This window comes from Chelonoidis abingdonii, chromosome 1 (assembly GCF_003597395.2).
Source record: "Chelonoidis abingdonii isolate Lonesome George chromosome 1, CheloAbing_2.0, whole genome shotgun sequence".
NCBI lineage: Eukaryota > Metazoa > Chordata > Testudines > Testudinidae > Chelonoidis > Chelonoidis abingdonii.
Genome location: NC_133769.1, coordinates 85,603,646 through 85,625,513, shown reverse-complemented (window position 1 = coordinate 85,625,513; position 21,868 = coordinate 85,603,646). Strand labels below are relative to the sequence as shown.

The 21,868-nt window shown below is 40.2% G+C and overlaps 1 protein-coding gene across 1 annotated transcript in view; it reads left to right on the top strand.

The window, feature by feature from the left end:
• Window positions 1-495: 495 nt before the first annotated feature.
• Window positions 496-21,868, top strand: part of DCN (decorin) — a 46,479-nt gene continuing 25,106 nt past the window's right edge. The window contains exons 1-2 of the mRNA XM_032765064.2: window positions 496-685; window positions 4,241-4,478. Coding sequence (XP_032620955.1) covers window positions 4,277-4,478 — 202 coding nt within the window. The 5' untranslated portion in view covers window positions 496-685; window positions 4,241-4,276. The remainder of the gene's footprint in view (window positions 686-4,240; window positions 4,479-21,868) is intronic.

Below are 21,868 nucleotides of genomic sequence, written 5' to 3'. Positions count from 1 at the left end.
AAAAATGTATGGAATTATATTCTTTAGCTAAACTACTTGGTTCATGCAATGGCTTTAACATTTGCAGAGGCAGGTTACCATTCGTATAACTAGTTTAACTTAAGGCTATTCAAACTTTTTCTCTGTTGCTAATCTACATTTTGACTAACTCCAAGATTAATTTTTCCTTGAGTTATACAGATTATAAACAAGAAAAATAGCCAAACTATTTTTTCCAGTAAAGTCAATGATTCAGATAAGCACGCTTAAAACAGAAGAAAAAAAACCAAAACTCTGGTAAATATATGTTTTAGGGAAGTTAAGAAAATAAGTAAGATGAATTACAATCGAGCTTCTGTGTTATACTGTACAAGCAGTTTGGGATCCTAAACAGATGAAAAAGAAATAAAGCAAATGAGAAAAAAAAGGGGGCTGATAAAGATTTTGGCTACAATACAGGAGACATATCATTACCATATGATCTAATGTGGGTGTCAGCCTGGATTGTGTTCATTGAGGGAAACCTTATTTTTTAACTGTGCTGTGGAATAGAAGCAGGAGGGTTTTTTCACCAAGTGACAGTCATTGAGCAGTAACCTACCCCCTCCTCCTTTCCACACCTGCAAGTCCTTTGCCGGGGCTGAATATTTAGTTTAATTACATCTCAGCTTTGAGAGCTCCTCTTGCAAATCCCTGGATTAAAAAGGTATGGTTTTCAATCATTGTCCTGAACTATGCTTCAGACTAATAAAACTTCAGTCAAGTCTAGAGCAAAAATGGTTGCATTTTACTGGGAGAAGCAAGAAAAATCCTCCTAAATGTTTAGCAATGTTAATGTTGTACCCTGAACTTGTGTTGTTTAGAACATGAGAAGCAGAATATGTTCTCAAGGAGGGAGTACATTTCTTACTGTTCATTTGATTGTTGCTGTCTTTTGTTTTGATGTGTAGAAGTAATGCTATATTCCTTTTTTCTTACTGTGAACTTTGGCAGCAGTATATTCTGTGTGTGTAGTCATATATTTAGAGTATATGATATAGTGTGTGTGGGGGGGGGCAAGTGTATGAGTAGTTACATTTCTGGTTAAAAAGACAGAGTGAAATTTTGCAGTCTCTTTCCATGCATTTTAAATTTCAGTCAGAATATTTTCAGCTTCAAAACAATGTGATGTACAGTTATACAGACTTGATGAATGTCCTTATAAAAATAGAAAGTGATATGTTAACATATATAAACAACGGACTACACCTTTTAGAGAAGGTTGCTCTGAAAGAATGAGTTCAAAAACAAAATTCCTACAGAGCTGGAACTCCTGTTAGTGGACATTCAGGCTCTCTTTAAAATCCCAACTACTGTGTTTTCACACCTATTGTTTAGTATACAGAATAAGTAAGACGTGGTCCAGGGATTTTTTTTTTTTGATTGTACATTTCATTCAGGTAAAATTTTGTGATATTATAAGGAACTCTTCTGACAGAAAGTGGTCATTTTCCCATTAGTTTTAATGCAGGGTAACAAGACAGCTACTAATACAGTGGTTTCTAGTGACATGAAATGATGTAGCTTTTGTGGAAAAGTCTTCCTCATTGTTTACATATAATTAATGCAAATGTAAACAGTTTTGTGCTCTAAACCCAAATACCACATCACAAACCATTATGAATTCAATTCAATCTATCTTTCAATCTTCCTTTCTAATGAAGTGTGAACATTTATTAATAGGACAATTTTATTTTATATGATTTTTAAATGGTGGTTGTTTTGTTTTTATATATATATATTCCTATCTTCTGATTATTTTTCATTAATACAATTTTCCACCACTGAATCCTTAATGCAATACATATTATCTAAGCCCCATAACATCCATTATGACCTAACCCTGCAGTTCTCACTCACGCAAGACTCCCATTGAACTCATTAGGAGTCTTGGCTGTGTAGTGATTACAGGATACAGTCCTATGACAGTATTTAGCTGATATATAGGTCATCAATACATATTAGTGTGCACGAGTAAAATATGAAACATGCTTCTGTGTTGTTTGTCTGACAATTTATTTCCAGTAGAGGATCCTGACTCTGCTTTCTTTGAAACTAATGGATGTTTTACCTCTGGGATCAATGGGAACAGGATCAAAATATTAATGAGTCAAAAACAGTTTACTTGATACCCAGGAGAACCTCTTGAAAACAGCCATAGAATGCCAGTATCATGGCATTTCTCTTGTGTATCTGATTCGCATGGCATATCAAAGTTAATGGAAATTCAGAAAATTTGTTTTTGCTCTGCTAATATTTCTGTTTTTTACAATACAACACGCTACGATAAATGGCAATAAATTAGGACTTTAATTCCTTATGGCAAGGTACAGAATATTTTTGGAAACTGTATTGTCATTTTACTACCCTCCACTCCAAAATTATAAATGTGCTGAATTAGATGAAGTAGTACTAAGAAAATGGTCATGGATTAATGCCATTTTGTTATATTTTTCTTACTTCTCTCATACTTATAATTGTGCAGGCTCACCACACATAGTACTCCTTATTACTGGAATACCCGCTATGGCGATAAATTGGATTACTAGTGATGGCATGCTACAGAATCTACAGGAAAGGAAAATGCTTCTAATTAAAAGCCGTATTGCAATATACATAATCACACTGAATCATACCTTTCTCCAGGTGAACCCTAAGTCCCACTGAAGACAAAGGGATTATTTACAGAGTAAAATATCCTCACTCATATTTGATATTATCACAATCTGGTCATAGAATGGCTAAATTAGAGAGGCCTTAATTATATTTTTAACATATTAGCATATTTTGTATGGCAGACTTGTCATCTGCTTAAGAAAAAGGGTAAAATGTTTTGTAATGTTGCATTCTGGGAGTTACTCTATGCAAATTATGTAACAGAGGCATAGAGCTAGATACATTCAAATCCACCTGGCCTTAGATTATCATTAGCTCTTTAATGGTACCGTAATTTGAAGTTCTAATATTCTGAAGAGAGGCCTCAATATACAGGGCCTGGTTTCTAGTTAATTGATTTCAGAAATGAATTTTTGTATTGCTGAGTTACTGATTTAAACAATTAAATGAACACTTATTTTTGTATATAGTTATAACTGTACCTGGGACTACATTTACTAATGTAAGAAAAGGCTCCTAATATGTCAACAAAAATTCCCTTCTTCCTCATTAGAAGGCTATCATTAGTAACAGTTGAGTTCTTATGTCCCTAGGTCCCATGACAGATTTTTCAAGATAACTTTCTCTGTATATTGCATATGATCAAAAGAGAAACTATTCTGGGGTTAACTAATTTGTAATCACTTACCATAAAATATGAAAATTACTCTTAATATATTTCCCTCAACACTGAACAATGCTTGCCATATATTCTAGAACTTGCAGAAATTAACTTAGGGCCCAGTCCTAAAACGCATACTTATGTAACTTTCCTCATTGACTCCAATGGGACTACTTACATGAGCAAAGTTGCTCCTGTAGAAAAAAAAGTTTGCAGGATCAGGTCTCTAAGTCTCATTAGAAAATGTGCTGACAAAAAATAAGCATGAGTTCAAATGCTTACACAGTGAAAAGCAAAAGATTTTTTTTACACTATATAGTTATAAAATAACGTACCCTAAGCCAAATAATTGGAAAGGAGGCCAAGAAGAAACCAACATGAAATGAAGCTTCATAATATTCTTTAAACTGGGAAATAAGTACAACTTAAGCAGCTAAAAGTTTTTTGCCCAGTCTCTAGATCTTGCTTCATTTCCCACTCAGCCTCGGTGGGCTATAATTTAAAACACATACAACAGGCTGGCTCTTAAAAAAAAATTACGAGACATGAAATATGCATTATGGTGGATTTGAGAATCTCAGGTTCATCCCCAAAGGAACAAACTCATAGCTAACAACTGGTAGTGAAAGCACACACAAGCGAACTGCTATGGTGGCTAAGTACTGACAAATGGAAAACGTGGCTTATTGTGTTGACTGTTTTGTTTAATAATGTTGACAATGCTTCCTGTTCCTAATAAATACAAACAGATGTAGTTACAATTACCCTAAACCTCCGCTGTAAAAAGTGTTTTTGACAAGTATTTAACATTCTCCGACCCATATAATATAAGAGGCCTATCTGTAATGAACAGTCACACATTTATGTAATTGGTAGACATGCTGAAGGAGCTTTGCAGAAATGACAGAATGCTACCGTTCTTTAAACCTTTGATTTGACTCCTAGGTTCACTGGTTCTGTTCTGAGTAGATGAAGTAAACCATGAAGGTGGCTGTCTTCTTCCTCCTGCTTCTGCCAGTATGCTGGGCCAAACCATTCCACCAAAAAGGTTTATTTGAGTTTATGCTAGAAGACGAAGGATCTGCTGATCTTCCGACAGTCAGTCCTGACATATACCTACCCGGAGCAGTATGTCCATTCCGCTGTCAGTGCCATCTTCGGGTTGTTCAGTGTTCAGATTTAGGTAAGCTGTGAAGTAGCTTCACAGAGAATCTGTCTATGCTTGTTTTATAGCTAACTGTTTGCAGTTACTTTAGATGGATGATATAACTAGTGAGTCCTCCCACACTATAATTTGGTTGTTGTTGAAGATTTGCTTTATACAAAAAAAGCCTTGCTAAGGTTGTTGTTAACTAGAATGAACTGTATGAAGAGATCTATAAAGTCTAGGTAAGCTGGGGATTTGTGGTGATTACCAGTGAAAGGTTTGTGCTGTATATATATTTTCTTGCAAAACCACAACCTCTGCAAGTAAAATCACTTTTCAAGGCTCTATAATTTATGTATCTCACATAATCCAATGGGGTTAGATGGTAGAGATGGGAATATATTAAAAGGCTCTAAATTTTATAGACCAGATTTTGCTATCCGTACTCACACAGAGAAACCATCCTATTTATATGCAATAGGTGTAGGTATATTAGAATACTTTTGTCTGCTGGCTTTATTGTGTGGATGGCTGGGTGGTGGTGGTGGCTTGTGACATACAGGAGGTCAGACTAGATGATCTGGTTGTATGTTCTGGCCTTGTACTTACTGATTCTATGATGATTCAATGATTTCAATGGGAACGTTTGTGTAGTAAAGGTTTTACTCAATATGTCCGAAACCGGACCCTTAATTAGACTGGAAGTAGTTATTTGGACAAAAAAGTTCAAACGTTTCAAAACATCAAAAAACTTTTAGAGCCATTTATAAAACATTCAGCTACAAAATTATTCAGGTCCAGATTGTGATACCTTACTTACAATAAGTGGCACCTTTAATGGCACTATTTATGGAGTAACTTCAATGGGACTACACATAGCTTATTATTCAATGTGAGTAATGATATCACAATTTGGCCCTCAAAGGAAATGAAAAGTTGTTTTCTCCAAGACAATTGATTAGTCTATTGATAATGATTTGATCAAACTCAATAAATTAATAAGAAACACTTTGAAAACAACCAACTCAGCTATTTCAATGTATTGATATGTTTTTATTGCTTTTCTATACTGCAGCTTTCTTCTTTATAATTATCAATCATTTGCAGTATGGCGGTGCACAAAGTCACCACTCAGATTGGGGCCTCATTGTGTTGGGCATTGCACAAAGGTCAAAGAAAAGACAGTCCCTTCCCTGGAGAGCTTTGTGAATTATTGAGCATGTCACATAGTTATTAAACAGTGACAATTTGGCAAAAAAACAGTAAAGAGAAAAATTCTCCAGCCTAAGTTGCAGATGTGAGCACAGTCTAACACCATCAGTATGTGCACCTCTCAGAGTACTGATCCCAGCAGAAAAGTCCTAGCACCAAGACAATAGTATAAGAAGCACTTGCTAATTTGGATGTTTCACGTGCCATGAAGACCTAAGGTTCTCTACTGTTGTAAAACTGGTTAATATGAAGCTTAAATTTAGGGAATTTTGGGAGCTGTGATCTCCCTCCACCTCTTCCTGCTCCATCTTACAAGGAGGCCAGCGATCTGCAGGAGATTGGAGTCATTCACTCATAGGACCATGTCTGCACTTGTTCTGATTTCCTACTGTCCCCTCAGCTTACTCCCTGGTGATGCAGCTTCAACAGAGCTGTGGCACCAGGACTTCCCTGAAACCCAGCTGCTCCTGCATCCTGTTTTTCTCCCACCCAACCCTAGCAGATTCCATGCTATTAAGGGGTCTCAGTGCAAAAGGCAATATAGTCTCTGGACACATTTATTTTCCCAGATAATCTCAGCAGGACTGATGGCAGAAGATGTGCATCCCATCCCAGCTTGCAGCCCACAGTATAGATCTCAAATAACGGAAGCACATCCACATCCAGGGCTGCAAACATACCAGTGTCCAGTAAGTGCTGGCACAGCTGATGGGTAGCTGCAAAGGAGCTGTATGCAGCTCTCCAATCCTATTATTAGATTTCCTCCATCTCTGTCCCAAGTGTATTTTACAGCAGTCTCTCAGCCTCATCTTATAACAGCCCTTTAGAGCAGGGGAGTCAGTGAGCTTCATGTGCACTGGCCATATCCTCTCCAGCTCCCTGTGCTGCGGGAAAGAGTAAGGTGCAACAGTATCTGGGGATCCTGAGTTAGCATACAACTGGAGTCACCCATACTGGGAATCTGCCCTCAGTTGCTTATTTATCTGGCCTCTAATCTTTTCTCAGTCAACCAAGCCAATCAGCAGCTGCCAGATGAATTGGGCTCATGCAAACATTGAATGGAATTGAGGTCAGAGAAATAACACATTGAAAAATCCACACTGAAACAATAAAACCCAACAATGAAAAATCCACCTCCACCCTAATCACTGTCAAAGAGTGATAGTACTTATATAACTCTAGGCTTTTTACCTAGTCAAATAAATTACATTATCATCACGTTTAATCATCTTCTCCAAAGGGAGTTTCTACAGAATGGCCACACACAGCAATAGGATCTTTGGAAGAATATATTAAGAATTAACCAGTTCCACCCTTGCCCACAGGAAAAGAGAATGTCTGGATCACATATACAATTAAATATTTGTCATGAAAGGAGAGCCATTAGAGAGCGCCAGACTTGATTCATCCAGAGTTGGTGCAGACCAGTGCACAAGCAGCCCTGCTGAGGAACGTCTGCCCAGTATGGGAGTCACAGAGGGACAAAGCACTCACAATCCTTGCTCCACCAGGAGGTCCAAAATTTGCTGTGGGGAGAGCAGCTGTAGGTGCTTCGGGATGAACTGGTCGAACTGATTTGCTGGCCAGCCTCCATTGGAAGGCTCCTGTGGAACCTTGGGCAGAATTTAGCTCTTCCCTCTCCCTCCTCACTGACAGAACTTCTGAGGATTAGGAAAGTAAATACTCTTGCCAGAGGATGAATCTCCACCTGCTGGGACAAGCCTTATAACTTGCAAACCTCTGCCACAACAGGGGTTAAACAATCTCACCATCTGGATTAGAATATTGTTTTACACCTAAGGAGCATTTATAGGGGAACTATCTGAGCTTGATTTATACCATATGACATCCAGAGACCAACTCTGTCCTTTTTCCCAGTACACTTTGTGTCTACAGCTGGGCTCATTTAAAAGAAAAACATATAAATAAAATAAATAAATAAATACAACAAAAACAGGCAAAAAGAGAGGCATGGTGTTCCAATAACAGTCATGTCAGCTGTATTGTTGTATTTTTTTTTAAAAAAAACAACCCAGTCACGCCCTCCTAAAGAGATCCCCAGGAATTGATTTGTTCTGCCTCAGAGACAAAAGATGAACTGTAAGCTGTAAGGAAGTAGCTAACTTTCCAAACTCAAAAATGGAGATCAGAAATGGACATTCATTTGTGACAAATGGCACAACAAGAGTGCGGCCCAATTATCAGTTACCCAAATGCAACATGGCCCAGGGCTTTGAGCAGACAAGACCATTTTGGTAACTCATTATACAGGCTCTATACCTCCAGAACCTGCCTTCTCTTGTCAACAAGCAACCATAGCGTTGCATGTTATAATCATCTTTGTCTCAATGTGTTGCATTCTATAAAACCTAGTCAACTTTCCCCAGAGAATGGAGTCACCTTTGCAATTAGCATTTAATTAGTGAGAGAGGATTACAATAGGGCCTGCTCTTGACCAGGGCCTGCTCTTTAGGTATCAGTGTGCATGTGTGTGTGTATGTCTCTATCGGTATAGGGAAGATATGCCTTCATCTATCCTTCTTTCCATCTGGCCACTGACTAATACAAGATCTGGCAAGGGGGTCATTTAGAGTCTCACTCCCCAGAAGCTGCTGCCAGAGGAGTTCCTCCTAGTGCTCTCTAGTAGGCAAAGTGGTGCACATGCTTATATTGCCCTCTCAGGAGGTACAGTATGGTCCACTAGCCCTTTCACAGGAGGACAGGGCCATGGCCCTGCATCATCTCTGCCCATGTCTTGTGCCCAGGTGATACATGGATGGAGCAGTTCTTGCATCCTGAGAAGTACAGAAAATACACTTGTTCCCAGCTGCCGCATAGGGCACAAAGTTGCACCTTGAGCCCTCTCTCAGGTACACCAATGGAGAAAATCTGGCCCTGAAATGAATAAGATGTACAAGGAATGAATGCATAGTCAGTGGTTAAAGCACAGGAAAGCCTGCAAATCAGATCTGCGTTCTACTTCCAGCTCAGATTGTAGTGTTTCCTTGTATGCATCACTTAACCTTCCTGGGCCTCAGTTTCCCCATTTGTAAAGTGGAGATAATACCTGCCTCAAAAAGGTTCATGTTGTAAGTCTTAATTCCTCAGTGTGTCAAAGACTGTCTGAGATCACTGGATGAAAAGCTCACAGAAGTATAATTAGTGTTGTATTTAACCCCCCCCCCCACAACTTGATACAGTCTCTCTCATAGAAATGTATTAACTCTTTGACCTTCCATTCTGTACCGTGGAGCCCTGACACAAATTAATTTGCCTGCTTGTTTCAAGTCTTCCAGCAACACCTAAAAGTCCATTCTATACTCATGTCTCAATGTGGGAATATTTATTCTGCTACAAAGGCTTCCAGCTGCACTGGCATGGATCTTGACTCAGACTTCTGTTTTCACTATACAGTCTGTCATGACGAATGATATCACTTTCCTTGGTGTTGAGCCGGAATCTGCTGTAATGGGAGAAATATTCAAATACTCTTTAGGTGCCTCAAATCAAACAATTGCCACATTTACAGAATATTTCTAACTTGAAAAAGTTGTTTCCAAAGTCCAGATTTAGTTTGACTAGTTTAGGAGAAAATAAATAGGTCATTTTCTGCCATGTATATTTAGATTGAAAATATCTACCTCTGTGCTTGAATTTTGAGCTTCATTTCAGTAAAGGACTATTTCAAGACAAATACATAACCTGAATTTTTCACTGGGCTTTTAAATGGCATGCACAAAAAACGTATATGCATACATATTCAGATAATCAGATTTAAAAAAAATTATAGCTATTTTATTTGTCTTCTAGCTTTTGAATATTTAGGATATGGTTCCCTCCTGTTTTCAAGATTTCTTCTGGCAACAATAAGAGCTAGAAACTTACTCCTATTTTAAAATAAAAGCTGAAATTCTCGTGCAATCCCCTGATTCCAGAAGCCAGGGTTTTAAGAAAAATAACAAATATGGAGAGTCTCACAATAAGATCTGGCAGCACTCCCAAGTAGTGATTTAATTGCTATTTAAATAGGTCTTTGGAACAGACCACCAATGGTAGTGGTGGATTCCTCATCTCCTGAGGTCTTCCTATCAAGACTAGATGCCCTTTTGGAAGATATGTTTTTGTCAAACAAAAGTTATTGGGGCTCAATACAGGGATAAATGGATGAAATTTAATGGCCTGTAACATATTGGAGTTCAGACTAGATGAGCTAATGGTCCAATTTCCTTCCTCTCCACCCTCAACTTTAAACCCTATGGATCTATGAATATGGTCTTGCAGAGATCTGTTGAACAATTGCAGAGAGATTCAGTGGATAATGAGAATTCACTGGAAAAATGTGATCATTTCATGATATTTGTGCAGCATGACTGTGGCACCACCAACTTATCAGCACATACCTTGCAGTAAACATACCATGGATTATATTATTTGTGGTGGTACTTATTGTAGATCTCTATGATCTAACAGTTTTTATGCATGTCTTGGTGTTGAATAAACAGAACACAGAACTCAGAACGTTCAAAAAGTCTCTGAAGTCTAAAATCCACGAAATTCTAGAACTTCCTTGAAAATTGTCAAGAAAAATTGCTAGTCCTGGGCAAAAGTAAATTACGTCCACGTTGCAGTAAACATTATTATCAGCAATGTCAATGTAGTTACAAAGTAGGTCTCGTATATCATACATGCTTGATTTGCTAATGTTCCGATTCTCCTGTTGATAAGCTTCTGCGTAAGAATTAATCTCTCTTTAAAAGTTAATTTTGTGTTAATTTTCCTGTTCAGAAATGAGAGTTGCCATTTATTTGCATTTCCTGTGTCATATGTGTGATTCCTGAGTTTGTGTTTCAAGTTGGAAAAGCATATTTGAAAAAAGTTTAATGAGTGGAAAAGAGCAAAATCCTCACTCTATTAAAGTCAATGACAAAAAATCCTATTGACTTCAATGGGAGTCAGGATTTGACATTTCCAAATTTAGCTGGCAGTTTTCTGGATCATGCTATATTAAGGATATGTTTATAAAAATGTATATCAGGTTATGAAATGTTTAATAGATATTTTAATGAAAGGTTAATCAACAGGACAAGTTTCTTATAGCCATGATTTAGCCATCAATAAAATACTCTACTAATAGTCTCATAACCAGCTATAATGCACACTGCTCATATGTGTAATATCTTACTGCATCTAGTAATCATTTATTAACCCTTTATAAACTATATGTACTCAACATGAAGCATGACTGTCTAGACTGTACTGCGTAATGGCCTCCAAAGACTCCAAACCAATACTTTGAAATAGTCAAAGAGAAGCTACATTCAGAGGATCTATCTCAGTTTTTACACTGAACCCCATGCAAGCCAGGATGGGATTTTTAAAGTTTAGAGTCTTATTCTGGACCCACTGAAGTCAATGGGAACACACTCATTGATTTCAATGATGCAAGATGAAGTCTTTAAGGAATACTGGGTGCTCACACAGAGTCTAGGTCATCAAGGTACTTAAATTGTATAAGGTTGAGCACCAGATGAGTACTGCCTTTGAAGGGAAACTCCCCACTCTCAGTATCTTCAAAACCTGATTGAACAAAGATGTTCCAAGCCAGATATTTAGAGGACAATTTGCTGGCTCAGTGTATCCATTTAGATGTTTCCCAGAAAAGATCTTCGAGGCACCTGCTACTTCCACTGCCATTCAGCAGCAGCAGAACCAGGAAAAGACTACTCTAGACAAGGGGTTCTCAAACTGTGGGTCAGAACCCCAAAGTGGGTTGCAACCCCATTTTAATGAGGCCACCAGAGCTGGTGTTACACTTGCTGGGATCTGGGACTGAAGTCCATGCCACATTGCCTGGGTCCAAAGCCAAAGCCTGAGCTGGCAGCAGGGCTCATGTTACAGGCCTCCTGCCTGGGGCTGAAGCCCTTGGGCTTTGGCTTTCACCCCTCATCCCACCCCCAGGGTGGTGGGGCTCAAGCTTTGGCTGTGGTTCCCGGCACTTGGGGTGACCAGGCTTGAGCAAACTCAGGTTTCAGTCCCCCCTCCTGGAGTCAGGTAGTAATATTTGTTGTCAGAAGTGGGTTGGGCTGCAATAAAGTTCTCTAGACCCACTGTTGCTCTATATGTCAGTTACTTTATTCAGAGGTCTGATATGCTCATGCCCACCAAGTGTTCACAGGGAAGTGGCTCAAAAGAGGGTAAGCAGGTAGAAGAGAATACCTGTCTGTGTTTCATTACATCTGGTTTTGCCTTTTTCTGTTACAAAGTTCTCCAATAGTACAATGTCTGATTAGGCAGTTTTACCAATAAATACTTTACTGTACACTCCATTTTTTTTAATTTAGCATTTTCTGTGCTAGATGAGCTTGGCCTTGCAAACAGTGTTAAGAAATGATAAAATCGCAGCTCTCTCCAAGTGCATCATATTTAAAGGTTTGTCCCTTCAGCGCACTGTATGCAACAAAACATGAGATCAGATTAGATGGAGTTGTTCTGCCTTAATTGGCTAGACAGTGAGGAGAGAAATTAAAACACAGAATCTGGAGTACAAGGAAATCATTGTCTCATTTCAAGACAAATCGTGGAGGCTACATCACAAAGGCCCAATCCTGAGTCTTTTAGAGACTGAGGCAGAATCCTACATGAATGCACTGAATGGAGAAGGCACCTGGGAGAAAACTGTGTAGCTGACTGTTTACTGTTAGATTGGATCAGTTTGGGTTTCTTTGATTTGCTAATGAACTCAAATGAGTGGATGCTGTCAGTTTCATTCCAATAAGAAGCAGAGCCTCATGGCCTATAAGTAAAATGGGAAATTAACCAAAAGACACGGAGTGTGAAAACTGAAAGCTCTTAACAGAAAGAGAACCATTGGCATTTACATGCTATATAGCTACAGGCTGCTTCCATATAATCTCTAAATATGTGTGTGTGTGTATCAGGGCCAGCTTCAGGCACGAGCCCAGCAAGCAGGTGCTTGGGGCGGACAACGGAGAGGGGCAGCACGTCCAGCTCTTCGGTGGCAATTCGACAGCAGGTCCCTCACTCCCTCTTAGAGCGAAGGACCAACCGCCAAATTGCTGCTGAAGACTGAAACGTGGCGGTAGAGCTGATCAGGATTGCGGCTTTTTTTTGTGTGCGTGTGTGCTGCTTGGGGCAGCAAAAACCTTGGAGCCAGCACTGGTATATATTATACTACTTACCACCAGACAATCTGAGAGCCAACTTTTGCAACTCCCTGAGTTGTGGGAGTCAAGAATAACTTCACTTTTCACATTAAATGTGTTTGACTGTTGTCACTGTAATGATAGCCGAGAATATAGACATTAAACACTGGAGCAGAAAGCTTAGCAAAGTATTTTTTTCCTAAGAGTTAAATTTTATTCATGGTCCTCACTATTCTGGGACTGAACTTTAAGGCCTTGGAAATTAATAACTTTCAGTCCTTCAATTTCTGCAACAACTTCTGGAGGGTTCACAGAGGTGCCATGGAGGAGTGTTACATGGATTTGTGCCACATCAAGTTCCTCCCAGCTGCCTGTAGATAAACTAGGTCCTTTAAGGATTAGCTCTGGCTAAAAGGAGGGGCATGACAGGCAGCATGATAGTGGACTAAGCAGAGGACTGAGCTTTGTTAGCTATGATGCCAACTTTATTAGCTCAATCAAGTCATCTAGCTTTTTCTGCCTTAGTTCCCTCCCACCCTAAAGTGGGGATAATCAGATCTACTCATCTCCTAGGAGAGTTGTAATGATTATTCACAATCAGTTAATGTTTGTAGGATGTAGCACCACAGAGGGACAATAAAAGAAAGAAAGATGAGAATGTTGCCAGCAAAAGGCACAAAGCCAACAGAAAGGCAGCAAAGAGAAACTGATCACAGCACATTAAAGAGAGAAAGGGGTGGGTAATATAAAATGGTGTGACAAGGAGAGGAGATGCTCCTTTTCGAAGGAAGATGAGGAGAGAGGAGAATAAAAAAAGAAACCCAACAAAAGGAAAGAAAGAAAGATCTGGAGATGTACGAAACAGGACAGACATAAGAAGGGAGAGAGGATAAGGAAATGGAAAATAGGAATAACCAAGAAACAACTTTCTGGTTACTGAGTTACACTTCCCAGAACCTCTGTAGCTACAGAGCCCCAAGAGGATCATGCCAATGTAAGGATGATCCTCCAGCAGCAGAGAACACCACATCTTAGGGAAATGACTCATTAATGGCTATTTTGAACATTTTCTCTGATATATATTATATATCAGAGAAAACAACAAAAGCTAATCTGGAGATCTATCATTAAATAGCTTTAAAAAAAAAAAGCCCAACAACATGCACAAAACCCTCCAGGAGAAAATGAGAGGTTCCTAGTGGCCACTTACACCCTCACTTTATTTGGAAAACTGTCTTTTGACATTTAGGAAAGTGTTGGTAAATATGCCAATATTCCAGCACAGCAGTTTGCTTCCATTTTTCTTGCATTAGAATGGGCTGGTGATACCCAAGAGATCCTTCCTATTTTATGAACAATGGTCAAGTTAAATTTGGGAGCCCCTATAAACCTTACCAATGACATACCACAACACCCCCCCACCCCATCATAAAACTGGTCCTGTGCAGAGGAGCATGATCATAGCAGACAAAAGTCAGTTTGATAGAAAGCAGAGAAGAACTTAAAAATGTTTATTCATGCCTGCCCCAAAATAATAATGCTAACTCTGGCAGAGCCTGTTGCAAAACAGTTTACAGTAATCTGTTTCCAGATGCTTAAAACAAGAGCTAAGAAAAGATTGGGAAATATTGTCCCAGCTATTCATTCAAATTTTAATTTCAGTTTGGCAGTGCTCACATCCCAAACACTGGAGTGCTCATGCTTTACTAAATGTAAATACTTGTGAAAAGGATATTTTTACCTTTGACAAACAAATATTCTCAGAAATGACATCAACTGTATAAACAGTTGTCAAACTCAAAGGCACACTATTCTACTTAGTAACAGGAATCCTGGAATATTTTTTCCTGAGTGGATGATTTAGATCACTAGCTACCACCAACCACAATGAAGGGGGGAGGGGAAGGAATAGCTCAGTGGTTTGAACATCTGGCCTGCTAAACCCAGAGTTGTGAATTTAATCCTTGAGGGGGGCCACTTAGGGATCTGGGGCAAAATCAGTACTTGGTCCTGCTAGTGAAGGCAGGGGGCTGGACTTGATGATCTTTCAAGGTCCCTTCCAGTTCTAGGAGATATATAAAAAACTGGAGATATCTTAAGTATGGTTAACTTTTGCACATTTAATATGTCTTACGATATTTGACTTTTCACTTAAATCCCTAGCTCCTGGAAACACATGATTTAATGAAATCTAAGATTCTCATGTAAAGTAAATTTCTAGCTTTCTTGGCTCTGGAGAAAACTTGAAAAACATGACCCAAGTGAGACCGTACAGGATCAAAAGACAAGAAAAATACCTCAAACTTTTTTTTTGGCAGTCTTATGATTTTTAATTTTAAGCAAATTTCATGATCCTGACTCATGTCTTTCGAATCCTGCAGCTGGCAATACTGGAAGTGTGACTACTGTAATTACAATTAAATATACATTCTGAAATGCATACCATGTTGGTTAGTTAACTATCAGAGAAAAAGGTCAGACTGTGTTATGCCCTCATACAGGTGCATGAAGGTGAGAAAGAGCACTCAGGGAAAGACCCCTTCATTCAGAGCCTGCGCAAGCACCTATATCAATTTTTATCACTGCAGTATCTGAGAACTTTATATTTGACTGTGACATATGCAGTTTCACCTTTGTCATTCTCTGTGTTGGGAAGTAGCAATGTATAAGTAAATTCAGTATGACAAAAAAGAAGAGAATGCTATTTACAGCTGCTTTAGCAGAAGGTGACATTTAGTCTGCTGCACGTGTTTTTTCCATGGGGAGGCTCAGAGCCTCTATTCTTATCTTAAAAAACAAATCAGAAAACAATGGTTTGGGCAAAAATAAAGCCAAAGTGGATCTTCATGGACCAAAAGTCTCACAAGCTGAAAAATGAACATACTTGAAAAAGGTTTGCAAGTCACCTTTACAAAGAAGTTGCAGATAATACTCTAATATTCTCAAGGCCACTTCAGCTTTTTGCATGTACAACAAAAAAAAGCCAATGGATAATCTTTAAAATATAATAAAATAAATTACCCCTCCACACACAATTAGACTCTGAAGTCACTTCAGCACCTCTGCAGATGTTATCCAATAGCACAAGTGACTTAGTAGCAGAAAGTGACATTTTTACAGAGGAAAAGTATGAGACGGTATGGGAGGGAAGTTCTGAATATTCCTCAGAATAATTTCTCATTTTATGTATCAGAGGGGTAGCTGTGTTAGTCTGGATCTGTAAAAGCAGCAAAGAGTCCTGTGGCACCTTATAGACTAACAGACGTATTGGAGCATCAGCTTTCGTGGGTGAATACTCAGTTCGTTGGATGCAATAATTTCATGTATCACAGGGAGCAAATAATAAATTGCCATACAGTACAGAACATATTTGCAGTACACTTTGAAATCCATAATTTGAGAATTCAAAAATCATGAAGCAGACTTCCACCCCCCAAAAAGCAATCCCCAAGTCCAACTATTTCCCCCAAGTTAGGCATTCCATTCCCCTTCTCCTTGCTCCATTCTCCATCTCAAAAACTGAGGTCCTCCAGACTCTACTTACTGCATCATTAGGGGGAGGTGAGGTGCTGGTTAGCTCAGTGGTGCAGTCTTCCATATTCTCTCCCTGTTGTTGCCAGGACACTTCCTGGCTCTGCATGTTCTCAAAGCACAGAGTTGCCTGCACAGGAAATACAAGCAGCTGCTGCAGAGACCTACTCAGTCAAGCAGCCTCTGATGACCACAGCTGGGAATCACAAGTGGCTTAGCCCAAATACCTCAGCTGTCTACAATCTAGAGCAACATTTAAAAGAACTTTAAATGATGACTGTTGTGACAGTATTGTGACACTGACACCTGAGCCACAACATTCATCTCTGTATTTGGATTTTGGCCTCTGCTAGAGTTTGCGGCGGTAGAGAGTTTATTCAGGGATTTGGTTCAGGCTCATCTCTGTTTGCTATAGTGCATATATATAATATAAAATACGTCATGTACCATATTGCTCAGTTACAGTTGTAATAGAACTTTATGATTTTTACTGCTTAGGGTTGCCAATTTTGGTTGGATGTATTCTTGGAGATTTCATCACATGACAATCTAATTCCTGATGATGCCAAGACAATAATATGTGGAGAGATACCTATCTCATAGAACTGGAAAGGACTGAATCCAACCCCCTGCCTTTGCTAGTAGGACCAAGTACTGATTTTTGCCCAGATCCCTAAGTGGCCCCCTCAAGGATTGAACTTGCAATACTGGGTTTAGCAGGCCAGTGCTCAAACCACTGAGATATCTCCCCCATGCCATAACATATTTGAAACAGACTTTTGATGTTACTGTAAATTTCTCTGTTTAAAAGAAAAGCATAGGAAACATTTACAAATTCATTTTTGTATTGCTAGTGACAAAATTACAAACAGATGTTTGATGATTGTACCAAGGTTTGCATCACACGTGTCACTTATGATTCATTTTAATTAATCCAAAAAGATTTCCCATTTCTCATTCATACATGAAGCTTGAAGATGTAGATCACCGATATTTGAAACTTGAAGTATTCAGTCTGTAAATACACTTTGAGGTCTAATCTCTAGCAAGTAACCCCTTCAGTGGTAATACAAGCATACCTACTGAGCACGTTCCCTGGCATTGCATAATATTACAATTGTATGGTTTCTAGTGTGCCATACCTCCCTACATTAACTGCTCAAATCACACACACAATTTTATTTAAAAATATATAGAACTTCTTTATTGGCAACTATAAAGCACTGATATTACTAGGAATACAAAATATTTAACCATATTCATATTTGTGTAAAAACCTGATAAGCTCTTTGTTTTACAGTAAACCCCTCTTATGACAAAATTGTTTCAACTGAAAAGTGCTATTTTAGCGCATGTTCATAGTCATCAGAATTGTCACTACCATGCCTCTGTCTGAAGGCAAATTTGTATCTGAACCAGATAACATGGTTAATGCACTGAAACCCTCATCCTGCACCCTCAAAATCAATAGGACTTTTGCCATTGACTTTAATGGGAGTGGGATCCAGCTCTGTGTTAGGGGTAATGTTTTCAGCAGGGAAACGTGGAAAAGCTTATGCTGTATTGGGCAGTTCCATGCCCTGAACACAGATGGAAGAGTATACAAAGCCAATTTGATTCTTGCCAGTGTGACAGGGAGTGCTCACCTCCTCAGTGCCTCTTGTTGCTGGGGTGTGATGCTGCAATCTTTTTTCACTTGCTGCTGGCAACCTCTGTAGGTTGCTGACCTTGCTAGGCACATCTTCAGTGGCTCGGCCCTCTGGCTACATCACACCGTCAAACGGATGAACCCCTTGTAGGTTACTGAAGTCCAAAACAAAAGTCTTTCAAACCCTAGCTCAAGCTAGACGCAGCCCTCCTTCCTGAAGGTGCCTTCTCTCTTCAACCCCTCCTCAGCGCCTTTAAATCCAGCTCTCTGATCAGACTTCTAAAGGAGCCACTTAGGCTACTTCACTACTTCCAGTGGGGGAACCCAGGCCCATCCACTACTCCAAGTCCCAACCCACAGACCCTATATACAGCAGCCACATACTACTGCCTCCACTACAACAGCCACATACCACTGCTGCTATTTCCTGGGCCTTTTCCCACATAGCCCCGTCCCTTTCACCCACTAATTTAAGGTTACAGATCTTAGGTTCTCTCATTCCCAGGGCCAGTAAATCAGCCCATCACACACTTCAGGGCCTGGCCAGGCACCCTTTCTTACTTCTCTGTTCCCAGCCAGGGACTGACATGCACAGCCCCTACAACTCCTTTTATCTGACTCTATTGGGCTATGATTGGCTGCTTCTATGTAGTCTCGCTAGGCAAGCCTGGAGGGCTCAACTTCACTGCTCTTTTCCTGGGGTGATGTGTGGTAGGGGCCCTCAAAGAGCCAGTTACACCCTATCAAAGCCAGTCGTCTTGTTCTCAGGACTTAGCACTCATAACTCATCTCAAGCAGGATAGTTCTGTTGTACAAAGGCTTTTGGATATTAATGTAATTAAAAATCCATTGATTACATGTATGTTATGCTTAGTTTTGATAAAAATCAGAGTCAAAATATTTAAACTTGGTTGCCTAATATTAGGCAACTTTCATATGGATTCAAGGGCCTAAAGTTAAAAAGCCCAAATCTGAAAACTTTGGATCAGATGTTTTATGTTTCAGGTTGGCAATGATCAAAAAATGTCTTGATATATAAAGCAGGATCTCTATAAATAGTATGCTTAAAAGAAGCCCAGGCTTAACAAAAATAGGTGCCCAAAATTAGGCCCCTAAATCCATATTTAGATATCTAAATAACTAGCCTGATTTCTAAAGTTGCTGAGCACCCAATAGCTTCCATGGAGGTTAGTGGGACTTACTAGGTACTCAACAGTTTTGAGAATCAGGCCACTCATGTCCCTAAATACGGGTTTGGGAGCCCAACATCAGACATCTATTTTTGAAAATCTTTCCTAAAGTTTGTAATTAGTCCTGTGTGGAACATTCATGGTAGTACAAGGATGATATACAGCTTTGTGACCCGCCCCCCTCCATGATCAGGGGCATGCTGGATTTGTGAGAGTAAGTGACATTTTGGCTCATAGGGGCTGAAAGTGAAACACCCATACCCTGTTTGTTAAGAAGCAAAAGTTAGACAAAAAGTTACCTTTAAATGGAACATCCACAGGATCAGGGATTCCCACTTCTTGTTGGCTACAATGGTCACCATTAACAGGGCATATTTATCCACAATTATATAAGAATGGCATAACCATAGTTTATTTTCCTAGGCTAAAAATAGGGAAAATTTGTTGTTTTAAGTTGAATAAAATAACTGTGCTACATCAGATACCACCATTTGTGGTACATATTGTCTTTACAATGGTGGCCACTCTATTTGAATATCCATAGCTCATGGTCCATGTACATTGGGACTAAGATTTGTGAATACATCAAACCCACACCAGTGCTGATGTGGAAATTCTGCACAGCCTTAATTCAAGAGTTAAAAGAGGAACATAGAACACATGAGATCTTCAATTATCTGAAACTCAAAAAAGAGTCCTACAAAAAGTGGAAACTAGGTCAAATTACAGAGGATGTCTATAAACAAAGAATACAAGTATGAAGGGACAAAATTAGAAAGGCCAAGGCACAAAATGAGATCAAACTAGCTAGAGACACAAAGAGTAACAAGAACACATTCTACATATACATTAGATATTATCCCCCACCTCACCCCTATTTTTCACACTTGCTGTCTGGTCACCCTAATAACCTTCTCATAAACAAACTAGGGAAATACAACTTAGATGGAGCTACTATACGGTGGGTGCATAATTAGTTCCCAGAAAGTAGTTATCAGTGGTTCACAATCAAGCTGGAAGGGCATATTGAATGAGGTCCCACGGGGATCAGTTCTTGTTCTGGTTCTATTCACTATCTTCATCAATGATTTAGATAATGGCATAGAGAGTACACTTATAATGATTGCAGACAATAGCAAGCTTGGAGGGGTCGCAAGTGCGTTGGAGGATAGGATTAAAATGCAAAATGATCTGGATAAACTGGAGAAAAGATCTGAAGAAAACAGGATGAAATTCAATAGGACAAATTCAAAGTACTCCACTTAGGAAGAAACAATCAGTTGCATGCATAAAAAATGGGAAATGACTTCCCAGGAAGGAGTACTGCAGAAAGGGATCTGGGGGTCATAGTGGATCACAAGCAAAGTACGAGTCAACAGTTTGACACTGTTGCAAGAACAGCAAACAAACAGGAGTGTTGTAAACAAGACATAAGAAGTAATTCTTCCACTTTACTCCACGCTGATAAGTCCTCAGCTGGAGTATTGTGTCCAGTTCTGGGTGCCACATTTCAGGAAAGATGTGGACAAATTGGGGAAAGTCCAGAGAAAAGCAACATACATGATTAAAGGTCTAAAACAGAGGTGGGCAAACTACGGCCCCCAGGCCACATCTGGCCTGTTGGATCATCCTACCCAGCCCCTGTGCTCCCAGATAGGGAGGCTGTGCCTGGCCCCTCCCCTGCAGCCTCAGCATGGCCCGCCACTCGTGCCAGGCAGCATGGGTGGCATGGCCTGCTCTGGCCAGGCAGTGGGTTCCTGATGCTCTGAGCAGTGTGGTAAGGCGGGAGGTTGGATAAGGGGAAGTGGTCCCGGGGGTAGTCAGGTAGCAGGGGTGGATAGGAGTTGGATAGGGGGTGGAGTCTCGGGGGTAGTAAAGGGTGGGGGTGTGGTTAGAGTGGGGCAGTCGGGCAGAGAGCAGGGGTGGTTGGATGGAGGGTGGGGGCCGGGGGGGGTTGGGGCGGGAGTTCCAGGAGGGGGTGGTCAGGGCAAGGAGCAGCAGGGGTTGGATGGTTTGGGTTCTGGGGGGGTCAGTGATGGGGAATGGAGGGTGGATAGGGCATGGGAGCCCCGAGGGGCCCGTCGGGGCGGGGGTTGGGTAGAGGTCAGGGCAATCAGGGACAGGGAGCAGGGGGGTTGGTTAGGGGGTGCAGTCCTGGGAGGTGGGGTGGGGGTTCCGGGGGGGTGGTCAGGGGGCAAGGAGAAGCGGGCTTGGATGGTTTGGGGGTTCTTAAGGGGGCAGAAAGTGGGAGGGGGCAGATAGGGGGCAGGGGGCGAGGCTGTCTGGGGAGGCATAGCCTTCCTTACCCAACCCGCCATATAGTTTCGCAACCTCAATGTGGCCCTCAGGCCAAAAAGTTTGCTCACCCCTGGTTTAAAACATGACCTGGAGGGAAGATTGAAAAAAATGGGCTTGTTTAGTCTGGAGAAGAGAAGACTGAGAGGGGACATGATAACAGTTTTCAAGTACATAAGAAAAGAGGGAGAAAAAATATTTGCCTTAACCTCTGGGAAAGAAGAAATGTACTTAAGTTACAGCAAGGATGGTTGAGGTTGGACATTAGGAAAAACTTTGTAACTGTCAAAGTTATTAAGCACTGGAATAAATTGCCCAGGGACATTGAGGAATCTCCATCAGTTGAGATTTTTAAAAGCAGGTTAAACAAACCCCTGGCAGAGCTGG